General features: G+C 32.7%; 1 protein-coding gene across 1 annotated transcript; it reads right to left on the bottom strand.

Annotated features, from left to right (window-relative positions):
- Nucleotides 1-7,308: 7,308 nt before the first annotated feature.
- LOC123200916 (pathogenesis-related protein PR-1-like) lies at nt 7,309-11,511 on the bottom strand. The gene is made up of 3 exons (XM_044616300.1): nt 10,980-11,511; nt 7,529-7,651; nt 7,309-7,445 (listed from the first exon to the last, which is right to left on the bottom strand). The coding sequence occupies exons 1-3, from the start codon at nt 11,509-11,511 to the stop codon at nt 7,309-7,311; spliced, it is 792 nt and encodes a 263-aa protein (XP_044472235.1).
- Nucleotides 11,512-18,820: the final 7,309 nt, after the last annotated feature.

Here is an 18,820-nt window from a genome sequence, read left to right as displayed (position 1 = left end):
TTTGTTTTCTCTAAAGTTGAATTAAGTCTCAAATCACATTCCAAATAAACAATCCCCCACCATCAGGTGTTTGAAGCCATCCAAATAATTAAAGCACTGAAATAGAAATATTCTCCTATCATTTAATTCACAGTAGGACTAATTGGTCCACCCAGTTCCCTTTTTTCCCTTACTGACACTGTCAACCTTAACTAAAACCCTCATCCACAGGTTGACATTTTTGTATATCAGATCTCAGAAATATATGAATCAATATTGAAGAAACATGGAATTATTTTATGGAAATGAATGATATGCAAATACATTCTGCACAAACAATGAGTCAGAGCAATGACAAGCTATTCATAACTTGATTGTAAGGCAAAGAACACAAGAAAACATTTCAATGGCTTAATATAAAAGTTTTATATAGATAACATAAGCTGCATATTATTTTGATTAACGATTATTCATTGGTCAATCATTCCACTTCATCCACTGGTCATTAATTTCGTAAAAAATGGATTTATGAGAATCATCCCACTGCTTCATAGAATTTTCTTGTACCAATAAAAATATACCTGGAGACGATAAATTGAAAGGATTAATTTGGGATATTAATTAAAATAGGCAAAAAATTTTCTGCTTATACCTTTTTAGGCAAACACACAGTAGTTTTACTTTTATAAGTAAATTTTTTTATAACTCTAAAAATACCCTTCTAGCCCTGTAACTATAGGCGCTGGAAGGAAGGTGTGGTGCGCGCGGTGCGTGCGGAGTGCGCGCAGTGCGTGCAGTGCGCGCGGTGCGTACAGAGTGCGCACCCCCATACTCTGTTTATATATATATATATATATAAACAGAGTGCGGGGGTGCGCGCAGTGCATGCAGTGCGCACACCATTTTATATATATATATTAAATAATATAATATAATATATATTAAATATTATAATATTTAATATAATATACATAAATAATAATAATAATAATTTTTAAATATATATTATATATAATATTATAATATAATAAATATATATAATAATATAATATATATTTAAAAATTATTATTATTATTATTTATATATATTATATTAAATATTATAATATTTATTTTATATATATATATTTTTATTTATTATATTTTTTAAATATTATATTATATTATTTAATATATATATATATATATATATATATATATATATATATATAAGAAAGTGTGCATGCAGTTGTTTATATATATTATATGAGGGTGCGTGCACTCTGTACGCACTGCACACTCGTGCACCATACGCACTGCGTACGTACCGCGCGCACCGCACGCACTGCGTACGCACCGTGCGCACCGCGTGCACCACACCTTCCTTCCAGCGCCTACAGCTACAGGGCTGAGAGGGTATTTTTGGAGTTACAAAAAAATTTGCTTATAAAAGTAAAACTACTGTGCGTTTGCCTAAAAAGGTATAAGCGAAAATTTTTTTACCTATTTTAATTAATATCCCGATTAATTTCAGCCCACATATGGTTAACAGTAACCTCTTGATAACTGTAGTTTATATGCGATTAATATGGATCGGGTCACTTCCTAAGAATTACACCAGGAAATGTTTACATTCTCTCTCTGTCTCCATCAGCTACTTTGCTTCCCTTCTAAGTGTTCCCATTTGGACTACGCCGGTCCCACTCCTCTCACTCCTCCCTTATGGATCGGGTCACTTCCTAAGAATTACACCAGGAAATGTTCACATTCTCTCTCTGTCTCCATCAGCTACTTTGCTTCCCTTCTAAGTGTTCCCATCTGGACTACGCCGGTCCCACTCCTCTCACTCATCCCTTCTTCAGTGTTTGAACACTTAACCTAAGACCAGCTGTGCACTGCTAAAATCTTCCTATCGTCTGATCTTAAATTATTCGTTTACCTACAAACTTAACCCCTTTTAGCCAATTTTTTTTTATATGTTTTTTATTTATGCCCTCAGAAAAAGCAGTCTGACCATTTGTGGAACAATTTACAAAGCAGAAAGTAGGCCTTCATATTGTCAATGATGCACATGAGCTGCTGGGTGGTCATAGATTTTAAGTAGCGTTATCTTCTGTGACAAAAATATAAATCAGATTTATAACAGTAAAGGGAAAAAAGGTTATACATATAGCTTAAACAAACATAACTAGCAGAAACAGGCAATAATTCATCTCATCTTTACAACCAAAAACATCATACTCAAATCAGAGAAGTTGAGGGGAAAAGCCAGTCAAAATCCCAATGGTTATACCTGTGATTAGGCTAACTCAAAAGGCCAGTGGAGGTGAGAGATAGAGGAAATCATTAACTTGAGTAAGCCTAATCACAGGTATGCAAAAACAATATATGGAAAAATCAAGTTCCATTTTATATAATAGATTAATGTACATAAGATATGCAAAAATAAAATAAATAAACTACAATAAAGACAACAGAGGTACTCTGCAGATTCATTTCGTCCCTGCAATAACACAACAATGTATGAGCAGCATCTTAATGCTTTACAATGGCATTATACACTGAATGGAGTAACCAAACCACATTGGTGCCATATAAGGCTCCAAACTTGCAAAGGACTACAGAAGGAAGTTACCTATCATATAGCTCTTCACCTGATTGCACATGCAAATTACAAATATGAGAAATCCACAACAACATCAAACATTAAGTGTCCGACCATTAATTGAACTCTTAACTTTTAAAAGACCATAAAGTGAAGCATCACAACAAGAAACTATTATTTTATCCTCAGAATGACAGAATACAGAAATTAGTGGTAGTAGTTGTTATAAAATAATTGTTGAAAGAAAACGGACTATGTAGCAAGTAACGTATGTCTCACTAAGTTTGAAATCAATTCATGAGAGTTGAAATTTCCGCCTTCAAGGAGGATTAATAAGACTGCTTGGTCAAGCTTGATACCATTTTAAGTTACCATTCAACCTACAAGGCTACAACTTACAACGATTAAATTTAAATAGTGCAATGGAAGGACATGAGATTACTTGCACAAGCTTTAATGCCATGTTAATTTATCAGCATTTTATCTCTCATAACTGATTTGCATGCATTTAAGCAATGGAAAAATGCCTGAAGAGTAGAAAAGCCAAGTGGCTGCAGAGCTTGCCTAAACGGTGGTATGAGCAACGTACTGTTGCCTGCTTTTGTGAAAGCTCACATCCACGCGTTCCCAAGGTCTAAGAAGCACGGGTGCGTTTCCACGAATCCGAAATGTTTTGATTTCTGAAATGGCCCAAAACTGGTACGAAACGTTTTGGGGCCATTTCGGTAATTTTAGATAAAGGGGAAACGTGTTTCTTTAACAGAAAGAGTTTTCTATGCATACCAGGATTCTGAAAGTGTATCATAAATGGATTCTGAAAGGATTTTGAAAGTAAATAACAAAAATAGTTTTCTGTGCGTAATAGTCTTCTGGGCGTCTTCTCTTCTTTGCTGTCAATCTCCTTTGCCGTCAATCTGCTAGGCGTCTTCTTCTCTTCTTTGTTGTCAATCTCTTGGGCGTCTTCTTCTTCTCTGAACAATGGCTAGAAGAAAGAAAACTCTGTGAAAAAAGTGTGCGTTTTCTTGCCCTTCTATGACACAAATTAGTTTATATAGATTTTAATTTAATGCATCTCTATCCCCAAGATTATAATTCTGCATGCCTCTTCCAGATTTGTTAGCTTTCCAAGATTTGCTAGTTTGCCAAGACTTTTATTTTATTATAAAACATATATTAAATTATTATAAATATACTCCATTAGCCTGCCTTTTGCTCAAAGATTTTATATATCTCAATCAATGCATGCTTTCTTCCAGATGTGTCAACGTTGGAATTCTAATTTATTATAAAATATATTTTAAAACATTAAATTATTTATATGCTCTATTCCCCCTGATATATATATATATATATATATATATATATATATATATTATATCAATGCAATTTGGTTAATTTTTGCAATATATATATATATATATATCATGAATATAATTTGTAATTATAATCCATAATTTATTTTATTAATAATTATTGAATATTTGATTTTATATAATTTAATCGAATAATTTTATAGTCTATAATTTAGTTCTTCTTGTTTGATTTGAATATTATTTATAGATAAAAGTTTTTCTATAATTAAATTGATTTATTTATGTTTTCAATTTGTGCTTTTATTCAGTTGTGTAATAAGCTGCCAAGAAGAATAGTTGGTGATTTATGTGATTTGATTGATTTTTTTGATAAATTCTAGCAAATTGTTGGTGATACTGAATTTGAGTTAATCATTAATAGATTCTGCTACTGGTAAGAAAAATTCTAATTCTAAAAGTAGTAGTAGTAGTGTGGATTCTGCAAAAAAGAATAATGATGAAGACCAAAATCCATTGTGGAAATATGTCACAAAAATTGAGAAACTTGGAGAATCAAGGGGTACATGCAAATGGGTTTGTAATTTTTGTCATAAAGAAAGACAAGGGACTTATACTAGAGTTAAAGCTCACCTATTAAAAATTACAGGGAAAGGAATCGGTGTTTGTTCTAAAGTGAAATTTGAAGATTTAGTAGAAATGAGAAAATTAGATGATGAAGCTACCAATAAGGTTTATAATTCTCAACCTAAGGAAGTGTCATTGCCTAACAGTACTACTAATGTAAATTAATCATTGTCTTTATCCTTACCATCACCGAGTGGGTCAAATCTTTTTTTAAAGAAGAGAAAAGTTGATGATTCTCCTATTGCTAAATTTTTTGACATACAATCTAGAGCTCAATTAGATGAGAAAATTGTTAGAATGTTTTACACTGGTGGTCTTCTTTTTAATTTTGCTAGGAATCCAAATTATATTAGTGCCTTTTCATTTGTAGTTAATCATTCATTGGGTGGTTATGTGCCTCCTGGGTACAATAAATTAAGAATTACACTACTTCAGCAAGAGAAAACAAATGTGGAAAGGTTATTAGAACCTATTAAAAGCACTTGGATGGAAAAAGGGGTTAGTATTGTTAGTGATGGATGGAGTGACCCACAAAGGAGACCTTTAATTAACTTTATGGTTGTTTGTGAATCAGGCCCGATGTTTATTAAAGTTGTTAATTATGCAGGTGAAGTTAAAGATAAATATTTCATTGCTAATTTATTGAAGGAGATAATTGATGAGGTTGGTCATCAAAAAGTAGTTCAAGTAATAACTGATAATGCTAAAAATCGTAAAGGTGCTGGGGAAATCATTGAAGGTATGTTTCCACATATTTATTGGACTTCATGTGTTGTGCATACATTGAATCAAGCTTTGAAAAATATATGTGCAACTAAAAATGTGGAATCTAAGCAAGAGACATATGATGAATGTCATTGAATAACTGACGTTTATGGTGATGTTATGGTAATTAAAAACTTCATAATGAACCATTCAATGCGATTGGCTATGTTTAATCAATTTAGTCCTTTGAAATTACTTTCAGTTACGGACACTCGTTTTGCTTCTGTTGTTGTTATGCTCAAAAAATTTAAATTAATTAAGGGTGTTCTAGAATCAATGATTGTAAGTGAACAATAGGGACAATATAGAGAAGACAATCAAGGCAAAACAAGATTTGTTCGTGATAAGGTGTTGGATGAGAATTGGTGGGCAAAGGTCAATTACATTCTTGCTTTTACTGCACTAATTTATGATATGATTTGAATGTGTGATACAAATAAGTCATGTCTTCATTTAATTGATGAGAATTGGGATTCTATGATTGAAAAAGTTAAATAAGTTATTTATGAACATGAAGGAAAGTTTCCTAGCCAAGATTCTCCTTTCTATTCAGTGATCTATAGTATTCTTTATGATCGTTGGGCAAAAAGTAATACTCCACTCCATTGTCTAGCTCATTCATTGAATCCAAGGTAAATATCTAATTGAATTATATATTTCTTTCATACTTATTTGATATATTTATTTATTAAATTGGGTATTAATTTGTTAACTATTTGATATATCTATTATTTGCGAAGGTTTTATAGTGAACAATGGCTTGAAGGAGGTGAAGGTAGAGTGCCTCCTCATATGGATGAGGAAGTATCTATTGAGAGGAACAAATGTTTTAGAAGGATCTTTTCTAAAGATGAGCGTGTTAAAGCATTGGATGAGTATGCTAACTTCTCCCTCAAAAGTGGACCGTTTGAAGATCTTGACTCAATTGGTGCTAGATTTAATACAGAACCGATGAAGTGGTGGGCATGTTTTGGTCAAGTGCTCCATTGCTTCAAAAGTTAGCATTCAGAGTACTTGGACAACCTAGTTCCTCCTCTTGTTGAGAAAGAAATTGGAGTACTTATTCCTTCATTCATTCAATTAGAAGGAATAAATTAATTCCAAAACATACAAAAGATTTGGTTTTTGTTCATAATAATCTTCGTTTATTGTCAAGGGTTAACTCTAAGTATTATGATGGTAAGGAGAAGATGTGGGATGTTGGTGGAGATGACTTTAGGAGTATGGAAGATGTAGGAGTTCTTCAATTAGCCAACTTGTCATTAGATGAACCAGAATTGGAGTCTGTTTTTTTCGATGAAGATGCAAATGACATAATGGATAAGGAGAATGATCAAATAGAGAAAATACAATAAATATTTTACTATTTTTTAAATTTTTTTCATTATATTTTATTTGATGACTTTGATATTGACCCTTGGAAATTATTATTTTGATGAAATAATATTGAGTTTGTAGGTTGATTTATTTACATTTTGATAAAATATATTGATTTATATACATGTTTATTTTCCATTTTAAAATATGAATATATAAGTATTGATTTAATTTATACATACATGTTTCAAGAACTTGAATTTATAATTTATTTTTGGTATAAAATTATTTTGTTATATGTTATTTTAAATTGGTTGGAAAAAATCAATTATTGTATTTTTTTAATTAAAATATAGGTTATTGTATTTTTTATAAAAATTTCATATTTATAAAAAAAACCCTATATTTTTTATATTTACACGTTTTCCCATTTTTTTATTTTCTACTTTTTTAAGAAAATACGTTTTCACGTTTCCGTTGCCGTGCTACCTAGCCCAAGGTACTTGAGCGAGGCCTTTAATCATCTCCTCTACATTTGAAAATGGAATGCCTATAGTAACCAAATTAAGATGAAACACATCAATTGTTAAGAAGAATGCAAGAGAATAAGTTGGAAGGCATATAAGGATCAAACGCAATGATTATTAAGAGACGCAGGACAAAAGCACTGGGGACAAGTATAACAACAAAACAGGGCAGCATAATCTGACTACAAAATCAACAAACCTATGGCAACATCCTTCTAGCCGTGCTCTTCACTTCATCATTCCAGGCGTGCTCCATCATGCCAAGAAGCATTCCAACCACGTCAAGCAAGGTCCAGCCGTGCACTTCACTTACATATGTTCCAGTTGTGTTTCTTCCTTTGCCAACCGTGTAAAATGAGTGTCCAAAGTGAATCAAAGTCAAAAAATTTTATGTCTAACCATTCTCTAGTTATGCTAACCGTGCACAAGTTGGTCTGCATACTTTGCACAAGTCGACATGGACACTGTGTAGCCTTTTGGAACTTTTTCAAGAACAAGAGCTGAAGTGTAAGGCGCCTCTGCCAAGCAAGTGTCGCTCGTTCCTAGAGCATTTAAAGCTATCCGTTGGGAACTCTAACTGAGGTTGTCTTAGCTGTAAAATTCAGATGTCAATTGTGTTCTTTAAACTTGCCAACCATGCTTAAGCATTTTCAAAAGAAAAACGTTACTTTCACTAGACAAACGACTAGTTTTCTCAACATAACTCAACTCAATGAAATCATTGCACAACACCATCACTCAAACTCTATAAATAGAATGCATTTTGAAGTGAAAAGGGTTGGAGAATTTACATTGTGAAACACTCTTGCTATTGTTTTTCCTCTTTGGTTTCAATTTCTCACTAAGCTCACATTTTAATCTTTGAGGGAACCATATATGCTTCAATTGAATTTCCAGCCTTTGTGAGACATTATACACTTAAATCATTGTACTTAAAACATTGTAAGTGAAATCCAGAAGAAACTAAGTGTAAAGATTTTCAAACTGATAAAAACTCTAAGATGGTTTACTTAGAGAAATGGATGTAAGGAGTTTTCACCAAACAAATGACTTTTTTGCTCAACACAACTCAACTCAATGGAAACATTGAATAATACCATCACTCAAACTCTATAAATAGGATGCATTTTGCAGTGAAAAGGGTTAGAGAAATTACATTGTGAAAAACTCTTGCTATTCCTTTTATTCTTTACTTTCAATCTCTCATTGAGCACAAATTTTAATCTTTGAGAAAACCAAGTGTGCTTCAATTGTATTTCCAGCATTTGTCAGACATTATACACTTAAACCATTGTACTTAAAACATTGTAGACGAAATCTCATATCAACTATTGTTCGTAGACAAAATCTTAAAAAAACTAAGTGTAAAGATTTTCGAATTGATAGTGGAACTCTAAGACAATTTGCTTAGATAAGTGGACATAGGAGGAAAGAAAGCTCCGAACCATTCTAAACTATCTGCCTTGCCAACTGTGCTATTTGAACCTATCAACCGTGCCTAAGCATTTTCAAGAAAAACATTGCTTTCACTAGACAAACAACTACATTTCTCAACACAACTCAATTCAACGAAAACATTGCACAATACCGTCACTCAAACTCTATAAATAGAACACATTTTGAAGTGAAGAAGGTTAAAAAAATTACATTGTGAAAAACTTTTGCTATTCTTCTTTCCTCTTTATTTTAAATCTCTTGCGAAGCTCACATTCTAATCTTTGAGAGAACCAAGTGTGCTTCAATTGTATTTCCAGCCTTTGTAAGACATTAAACACTCAAATCATTGTACTTAAAACATTGTGGATGAAATCCTAAAGAAACTAAGTGTAAAGATTTTCGAATGGATAGTGGAACTTCAAGGCAATTTGTTTGGATAAGTGAGTGTAAAAGGCTTACAAGAGAAAACTCTAAACCATACAAAATTAAATTTATAAATTTTATTATATTTTTTACAGTTACAATATTTTACTAATTTTATTATACACCTAACAACTTTAATGCAAAATTTTAACTGTCAAATATTAACCATACTTCAACTTTATAATTAATTATAAGTATGATTAATAGAAGTTGTAACCGATAATACATGTGTATTATTGATTTAAGTGTTTTAAAAAATACAATATATAAATTATAATATCGAATTACAAGTAAATGAAATAATAATGAAAAAAAAGTCTACCCAATTTATTATAATGAAGTAATAATGAGAACTAAAGCAATTTCTTAGGGTTTATGGGTCTCAGTTTAAGGTTTAAAATTAATAGTTTAGGGTTTATTATTTAAGATTTACAGTTTATGGTGTAAAGATTTAAGGTTTACAATTTAGGATTTATCATTTATGATTAAAAATTTAGGATTTATAATTTGCTATTAAGGGTTTAGAGTTTAAGTTTATGATTTATGATTCATGGTTTTCAGTTTATGAATTAAGGTTAATAGTTCATAGTTTATGGTTTAGGATTTACAAGTAGGGGTTTAGCAGTCACTGTTAAGGATTTAGGGTTTATCTTTTATAGTTTGAGTTATCATTTATGATTTATGATTCACGATTTTTTATTTAGAATTTATAATTTACGGGTTAAGATTTGTGGTTCACAATTTATGATTTACGATTTAGGAGTATGGGTTCATGGGTTACAATTTATGGCTCATGATTTTTTATTTAGTATTTATATTTTAGGTTTTAAGGTTTAGGCATAAAGATTTGATGTTTACATGAGGTTAGAATTTATCTTTTACAATTTATTGTGCATAGATTATAATTTAAGGTTTAAAGTTTATGATTTAAAGTTTCAAAGTTTTGGGTTTATAGTTCATGGTTCATAGCTTAGGGTTTAGATAGGTTCACAATTTGGGTTTTAGGGTTTACAATTTGAGATTTATTATTCATAGTTTGGGTTAAAGATTTACGATTTATGGTTGATGATTCATCATTGGAGGTTTAGAATTTAGGGTTAACGGTTTAAAGTTTATGATTCATGATTTAAGGTGTAAAGGTTTGCGGTTTATTGTTTACAGTTTTGAGGTTTTGGTTTTTGGTTCATGTTTTAAGGTTTATGGTTTGCAATTTCAATAAAATTATGTGTATATAATTTTGGTATACAAATTAGGTACACAAATTATATGTCATTATGTGATTAAATGATTTTTAATTAAAAAAATAATACATAATCACATAATAACACTTTATTTATGCACCCAAATTGTATTCATAGCATTACTCTTACAATTTATTGTCTATGATTCACAGTTCCTAGTTTAAAGTTTGAGGTTTACAATTTACAGTGATATAACATCACTTATTGAGCATGGCATCACTTATTGGAAAACATGTAAAAGTGTTTCAATATATAAATGCCATAATATACCATCCATGCAAATGGAAAATGTGCATAAAGTCAAAATACATAAATATGGCCCAAATAGTGAACTAACATATGATAAACAAAGACATTATAAAGTTCTTCCTCATGCAGTCCTCATTAGTTGATCAACTCTACCCTCGCAGGCCCGCATACCTCATCTTCAAATGAAATGCATGAGAAAACACTCAGCCTATCAACACCAGCAGTTATTTCTATAAATCAAACACACACAAACTGACGCTTGTTTTTCTACACTACTCTTAAGTGAAAGAGAGTTCAAACTCTTTCAATGTCATACTTAAATCTCAAAATCATACTTGCGTATTCCATAATTAAATAATACGGATTTAGGTTTCTTCTTCTCATATGAAGCCAAATCATGAACTTCATCTCCAAGATCTAAACAAAAAAAAATACTTCCAAAATTTTCTGAAACATCTACTTTCCATCTTCGTCCTCATCCTCATAATAATTTAATAAGGCCTTTCTCCGACTATATTACCAGGAGGATCATAGTTACAAGTGATGAAAACGCCTTGACCACCCACACAAACCACTCTGGCGCACCCAATTCTACTGGTCCTACCCCAAACAATCTGTGTATAATGACCACAGTCATTTCCCCCAACGCAGGAATTCGACCAATAATCATACCAAATCTTCTCCGACAGCCATGCAGCCACCGCCTGCGCCGGCTTCCAATCATTGCCGCTTCCCCAGAAAATATTCTCCCCGTACGATCCATTCGAATGTTGCAACGCGCAATCATACCTCCGCTGATACGCAGACCATCTTGCGTAATTTTCAAGCCTTGAATCCCAGCGTAGCAGGGGCATTCTCACTGCTGCGCGTGCGGCATTGTGAGGAGCTAAATATTTTCTCACCATTCTGGAATGGCGGCCTCTGCCGCTGTAAGCTGCATGACACTGGGCACTTGAGGTGATCAAAAGCAACACAAAAATAGAGATTGATATTGAGTTTGTTAATGAAGCCACTGTTTGGGAAGTAGGGTTTCCTGTGGAACAAGGTGACATGAGTGATATATAATTGAATTACGGGAAGAAGGAAGTTAGTGAAGTTGAGTTAGAGAGATCAAATCAATCTAAACTTAACAATAATGTTGATTTTTGGATTTCAATTTTTTCTTTATAATATTTCACGAACAATATGATTCTCAGCGAATTGCTTTTCCCCTAGTTAGCTTTTTGTTTCTTCTCTCTGGCTCTTGGTAGCTAGAACAAAATACTCACACACGGCGAAAGAAGCGGAGAGAAATCTAGCAACTTTCTGTTTCACTGGAAAAACCAAACACCAAAATTTCACTTTTTCTCTCCTGTCAAAAACTGAACTAACAACAGAACTTAACTTCTTTCAGTTTTTCTCTCTCTTCTCATTTCCCTTCCTTTACGCTTTTAGTTACAAATATATATTTATGCATATGCAACTACAAGCTTGTTAAATAATATTTATTTTTTCATTCGGTCATATTCTAATTAAATCTAATTCTGATGTTAAATAATATTTACTTTCTTATTCGATCAAATTCTGATTAAATCTGATTTTGATTTTGATTGATTTGATTCGATCTAATTCTTATTTTTTGATTATGATTCGATGTTATGCTAATTTGGTATATATTATTTTTCCATTTTGTAAAATTAAATTTACTTTCCATATTACAATGTAATACTATAAAATATACAATAGTTTGTTAATAATATTATTCAGTTTAAATCCAATTTTTATTTCTTTCATGGTCATCCTCTTGATAATTTTCTCTTTTCAATTACAAACAAAAATAATAATAAAATTTTTTTTTATTTTTTTTTCCCAGCACCCTAATTTACTCCTTTGTAGGGTTTTCTTTCACTTGGCAAATTACGACTACCCCCACGTATTTTTCTTGCTTGCAACCGCCACCCTTGACCTTTGAAAGCTTCTTCACAGTCTGTCGTTCATGGTATGGTGCTCCGCTTCTTCTGTCTCTAGCCCTTCCTTTGGCCGAGATTGAGTGACATCAACCCTCATCCTCTCTCTGATTGATGAACTCCCTTTCTCTCAACGTATCACGTCGATTTCTCTCCTTGTCATCATGTCATGTTCCTCTATCTCGGACGCATCTACAATCTAGATCGAGCCTTTCTTCCTCTATTTTCTTTGTTGGCGCTAGCTTTTTCCTTTGACTGCACTTTGATCTAGTTGATCCTTGCATCGCACGCATTCTTCTCTACCTCGCACACACCAGGCTATGATTTCTTCATCAGCCACTCCTCACAAACATCCACCTATTGTTCTCTATGGTTGCTTCACATTCATCTCTGATTCTGGTGCCTCCCGATAGTCTTCCCCCTGGTTTCTCATTGTTGAGATCCTCTTCCCTTATTACTCTTGGCTTTCCATTGGCAGTCACTTCTTTGCCCTCGTCTTTTCCACCAATCACTATTGGCTTTGTTGCTTATGGCTCGATGGCCCCGCCACTTACATCAGTTAACATTGGTAACTATTTTTCCTCTCTCATGGTACGTGATACGCAATGTGCATAGAAATCACAATTTATTGATGTTCTTGCCATTCACATCTGTAGAGTTTCATTGTCAATGATGCACACCCTCCACCACCTTTCCTTACTTATGGTGCTCCTAATTCGAGTCATTCTCATTGGTTGCTTGTTGATATATTAGTCTTGACTTGGATTAAATCTATGATCTCGCCCTCGATTTTTCAGTCTTTATTACTACCCCATGCTATTGTTACTAAAGCATGGTCTTTGCTTAATCGACGTCTGAATCCTGTTTCTTGGATTCATTTTCGATCAATCTATGACAAGTTGTGTACTTTTTGGAACGCTTCTGATCAATCTATAGCTAACTATCTCATTGATGCCAAGTCCATTTTTCACTTACTTGCTACAACCAGGTTTCTTATTATGAATACTAATTTTGTGGAGTATGTCATTGATGGCTTGGGTCCTGAATACCAATCCTTCATCACTTCATTGCATTTTCGTTCATCCACCACATTTGATGAACTCTATGATCTTTTCCTTCATGAAGAGATCTTTAAAAAAAAAACATTATGGTATATCTACTTCAGTTGTTGGAAAGGTTTCTACTCGATCCTTCCCCCAATCATCAAGCTTCTCCAAATCTTCTGAAAAGCGCCCCTTTTGTGGTAAATATAAAAGTAATCGTGTCATGGTGATTCATTTACTCCTCACCACCAATCACAACCCTCATATCAGCCTCATTTACTTTCAACTTTAGCTGGTGTTCTTCCTCAAGGTGCTTATCAAATTTGTGATAAACAAGGGCACTCTGCTCATGTTTATGCACAGCGAGAAAATTTTTCCTACACAGTAGATTTTGTGACTGCCTTATTTATCGCTATGTTTATATGCGACCCCTTTGATTCAAATTTGGTTCTGGATTCTAGTGCCACTAATCATATGACATTTAACGCTTTCGTCTTATCCTTTTCTTAGCCTCAAACCGGTATGCCTTTTATGATTGTTGGCAATGGTCATTCCTTATCAATTTCACATCAGGGGTCAATTTGTTTATCTAAATCTCCTCATTCTTTGGTTACCTTATTTGATGTCTCGTGTGTTCCTGCATTACGTATGAATTTGTTGTTAATTCACAAATTTACCTCTGATACCAATTTTATTTTTCTTCTTAACTCATCTGGTTTTGTGATTAAGGTCAAACAGATAGGGCAAATTCTTTTCTCTAGCCACAGTAATAGCAATATCTATCAATTGACTCCTCCAATCATTGTAACCTATTTGTCTGCTTATGTCTCATTTGATGTCTTACATTGTCATCTTGGTTATCAATCCTCCAGATTGAAATTTTTCTCTTACAGCTCTTCCATCGAACTGTAGTACAGAAGGAATAGCCATGACGTAGATCGTTCGGTTGCCAAGCATAATGTTCAAGATTGTACTTGCCTCTGTGTTTGGTCTCCTTTGTCCTTCATAGGATCCTCCCTCTATCTATTTTGTATGTCCTCTTGGTGAAAGTCATCATCTTTCTTTTACCAAAAGGACTTACACAACTTACCAACCTCTTTAGCTTCTTCACCTTGATGTTGCTCCAGTTTTATTGTTGTCATCTTTTAGATATTATTTGTCTATTATTGATGATTATACCCTCTATTTAAAAAGTCTAACATTATTATTGTGTTTGTTAAATTTAAATTAATGATACCCTTTTTTTTTCTATTCAAATTATTTGTTTTGATGGTGGTGGTGAATTTGATAATGAAGTGTTTTATTCTTTTTTTAAGCTCACGATATTACACATCAACAGTCTTGTACCTACATCTCTCCCCAAAATGGTGTTATTAAGAGAAAATATTGTGACATAATGGAAACCGATTGTTGTCTATTATTACAAGCTAACTTGGCCCCTTCATTTTGGATGGAGGCTTTTTCTACTACTGAGTTTTTATTAATAAGTTGCCTACACCATTGTTTCAAAATAGGAGTCCTTTTGAAGTTCTTCTTCATCGCTCACTAGACTATGGTGTTTTACAAACTTTTGGTTGTACTTGTTATCCCTTGCTTACTTTGACTACTCCACATAAATTAGCTCTTCAGTTTTCTCTTTGTTTATTCTTAGGATATGATGTTTTGCATCATGGGTATTGGTGTCTCCATATGCCTACTAGTGGTGTCTACATCTCTAGTCGTGTGTTGTTTCATGAGACTACATTTCTTGGCTATGTCGTTGATCCTCTCTCATCAAATTCCTCTTCAGTGTTTCGCTCATTATAGACTCCCTCTGCTATTATTTATATGTTTAATATGGTAGGTCCTCATCTTTCTCATCTTTTTATTGTGCTATTGAGCCCTTACAACTTGATAACAACTTTTAACCAACTCATTCAACTACAAGTCCTCTTGATTCACCCTTAGTTACTCTTACCTCTTTGGACACATCTACATCTAATAAATCTGAGACACCACCTCTCAGGTCTAAGTTTAGAAGTATCAATGAGATTATGGCTTCATCTTCTTATCTGATTCCTCAGGCTCTTACTGCCAAAGCATTTAATCTTGCCTTCTATGAGCTTACCACGTTCAAGGAAGCTCACTCTTTTTCATATTGGTGTCAAGCCATGAATGAGGAATATGATGCACTTATGAGAAACAACATTTGGGTTTTTATTCTGTTATCTCTTTAACAGAATTTGGTTGGTTATCGATAGGTTTACAAGGTCAAACATCGAGCTGATGGGTCAATTGAGTGATATAAGGCTTATTTGGTTGCTAAGGGTTTTCACCAATAGGCTGGTGTGGATTTTACAGAAACCTTTAGTCTTGTTGTCAAGCCAACCACTATCCGTACAATTCTTACAATCACTACCATGTATGATTGCATAGTACATCAACTTGATGTCAAAAATAATTTCCTTCAAGGATATCTCACTGAATAAGTATTCATGAAGCAACCGCTTGGTTTCATAGACCCTCGTCACTCATCTCATGTTTGTTGCCTTATTAAAACTATATATGACCTTAAATAGGTGCCTCAAGTATAGTATCATCATTTGTACTCATTTCTTCTTGATTCTGGTTTTTTCAATAGCTAGTCTAATCCTTCATTGTTAATTTATCATATATTCACCTCAGTTGTGATTCTACTTGTTTATGTGGATGATGTGGTTATTATTGGTTTTGATGGCCTAGTTGTTAAAGACTATGTCTCAACATCATGCTTTCCCTTAGCTTATCAAGATTTAGGTACCCTTGGTTTCTTCCTTAGTATGGAAGTGGTTTGACAACCTACCATTCTACATTTGTCTCAATGTCATTATATGATAGATTTGCTTCAACACTTCTAACTTGACTCATGCGCTTATTATGCTACCCGTTTGGTTAATTCTAAGACATTACCATCCAATGATGATACTCTATTTTTAAATGCTACTCTCTATTGTAGCATGGTCAATGGCCTCTAATATTTTATGCTTACTTGGCCTGATATTGCTTTTACTATGAATCAAGCAGTTCAACGTCTATATGCTCCTACTCACAGAGACATGCATGCAGTCAAACATACTTTTTGTTATATTAAGAGCACCCTGTTTCATGGTCTCATATTTCATCATGACTCTAGTCTTCATCTCCTTGCTTATTTTAATGCTGACTAGGTTGTTGATGTTTCAATCATTGCTCTATCACTTGTGGTTGTGTTTCCCTAGGTCGTAATCTTGTTTGTTGGATTGTCAAGAAATAGGCTACTATGTCTAGTTCTAGTGTAGAGTCTAAGTATCAGGCACTTGCACATGTAATTGTTGATGTTCAATGGTTTTGTTAGCTTTTATGAAAAATCGACATTCACCACACTCATCTCCCTTGAGCTTTATGACAATTAGTCTAGTCTACATATGGCTATCAATCTTGTGTTTAATGCTCGCACATGACATATCGACATCGACCTACACTTCATCCGTAAGTTAGTTTCTCATGGGGCCATTTAACTTTGACATGTCCCTACCATTTCTCATCTTGTTGATATCTTTACCAAGGGATTGTCTTATGAGCACTTCCTTTCCTTATGTCTTCAATTACAGCTTTGAAAGCTATCGTTATAATTGTAAGGGAGTGTTAAATAATATTTACTTTCTCATTTAGTCAAATTCTGATTAGATCCAATTCTAATTCTAATTAATTTTATTTAATGTAATTCTGATTTGATCTGATTCTGATTTGTTATTATGTTGATTTGGTGCATATTAATTTTTTCTATTTCATAGAATTAGATTTCTTTTCCAAATTACAATGTAATACTATAAATTGTATAATAGTTTGTTAATAATATTATTCAATTCAATTTACAATCCAAATCATATTTCTTTCAAAGTTGAGTTTTCTTTATTTATTTATAGAAAAATCTAGATTCGGGTTTAGAGATGTTTTGATAGTATATAGATCTATTCAAAGTCTACAAAGCTATTTTGAAAAACATAATCAACAAATGATGGTGTCATTTGGAGGGAAATGAAGGAAATGTTTACATAAAAATTGATTTTGGGTAGAAACCGAACCCTACCCATAACCGATTATCTCAGTTCTAGGCAGGGTTCACTTAATTATAATTATGCTCAACATAAATGCGAACTTTTAGTAAGATATAATTTGTACTATCTCCATGTGCACACTCTACATTTTAGACGCTTAGTTTGATTATATTTTCTAAGCATGAAATTAAAAGGTATATTTAGTGGTCCTACAATGGGTTGAAAGCCATTTTACACTTTATTTCAATATAAATCAAATTTTATTCCATATGATCAAAACTTAACCATGAAGATAATTAAAAGATACACTGATTTTGATTAAAAAAAATAAAAGAACAAAAATAGAGTACAGTCAAGGTAACAATACATTTTCTTATTCTTACATTAGTTAACCTAATAATACATTTTCTCTAAATTTAATATTACCCATTATTACTAACTCAATATTCAATAATAATATGAAATACCCAATTGTGCTTCTGATTCCTTTATATCTTCACTGCCATTTCCAACGGTCCAAAAAGCCACAGAAATGGAAACAAACACACTTGTTTAAATAGAAAACATAGAAATGGAAAATCTATATGTGTACAATAGAGGAATATGTGTTGAGATAGATATTAATTTGGAGATCAAATATCATATAATCGAAAGATGAAGCACTTGATTTGACAACAAAAATCAAAAAAGAAAAAAAGATTTTAAAGAACAACAAATAAAAACCCTAAAACAATACCAATTTCATATAATTAAAAAAAAATCAAGTTTATAATTAGACTCTGTAAACCTGCACAATACCATCTATTAACAAATCAAATACCAAAACATAGAAGGAAGAACAATTAAAAGAAAAATAGAAATAGAAATTATTACAAAGAAAGAAAACCATATCATAAATGATAAAAACATAATAGAATCAATAAAATAACTTGGGAAGGGAAGGCAAACTTACAATTAAGAATTAAAAAAAATTAAAAACTCTAAAGAACAACAACACATATGAAAGAAGTTTAGAGAAATTTATTCAACAAAAACAACAAATACTGAGAGAGAGAGAAAGAGAGCATGGGCAAAGGAAAGAAGTGTTGAGAGAGTGAGACAAAAAACAAAAGGTTGACAACATAATCAAAGGGAAACGGAACAAAATGTAGAAAAAGAGAATGGTGAACTATAATAAGTATTTTAAATAAAATAAGTCACAAGTCTACTTATAGTCTTTCATACACATGGCAGCAAGCTGTGCTGGGCTAGGTCAGCTTTAGTGCAGCCCACTAGACCTACATGTCATGTTGGGCCCAAGGCCCCACAGTTTCTGGC

The sequence above is a fragment of the Mangifera indica genome, chromosome 17, assembly GCF_011075055.1.
Source record: "Mangifera indica cultivar Alphonso chromosome 17, CATAS_Mindica_2.1, whole genome shotgun sequence".
In the NCBI taxonomy this organism is placed as follows: domain Eukaryota; kingdom Viridiplantae; phylum Streptophyta; class Magnoliopsida; order Sapindales; family Anacardiaceae; genus Mangifera; species Mangifera indica.
This window is presented reverse-complemented; position numbering and strand designations above follow the sequence as displayed.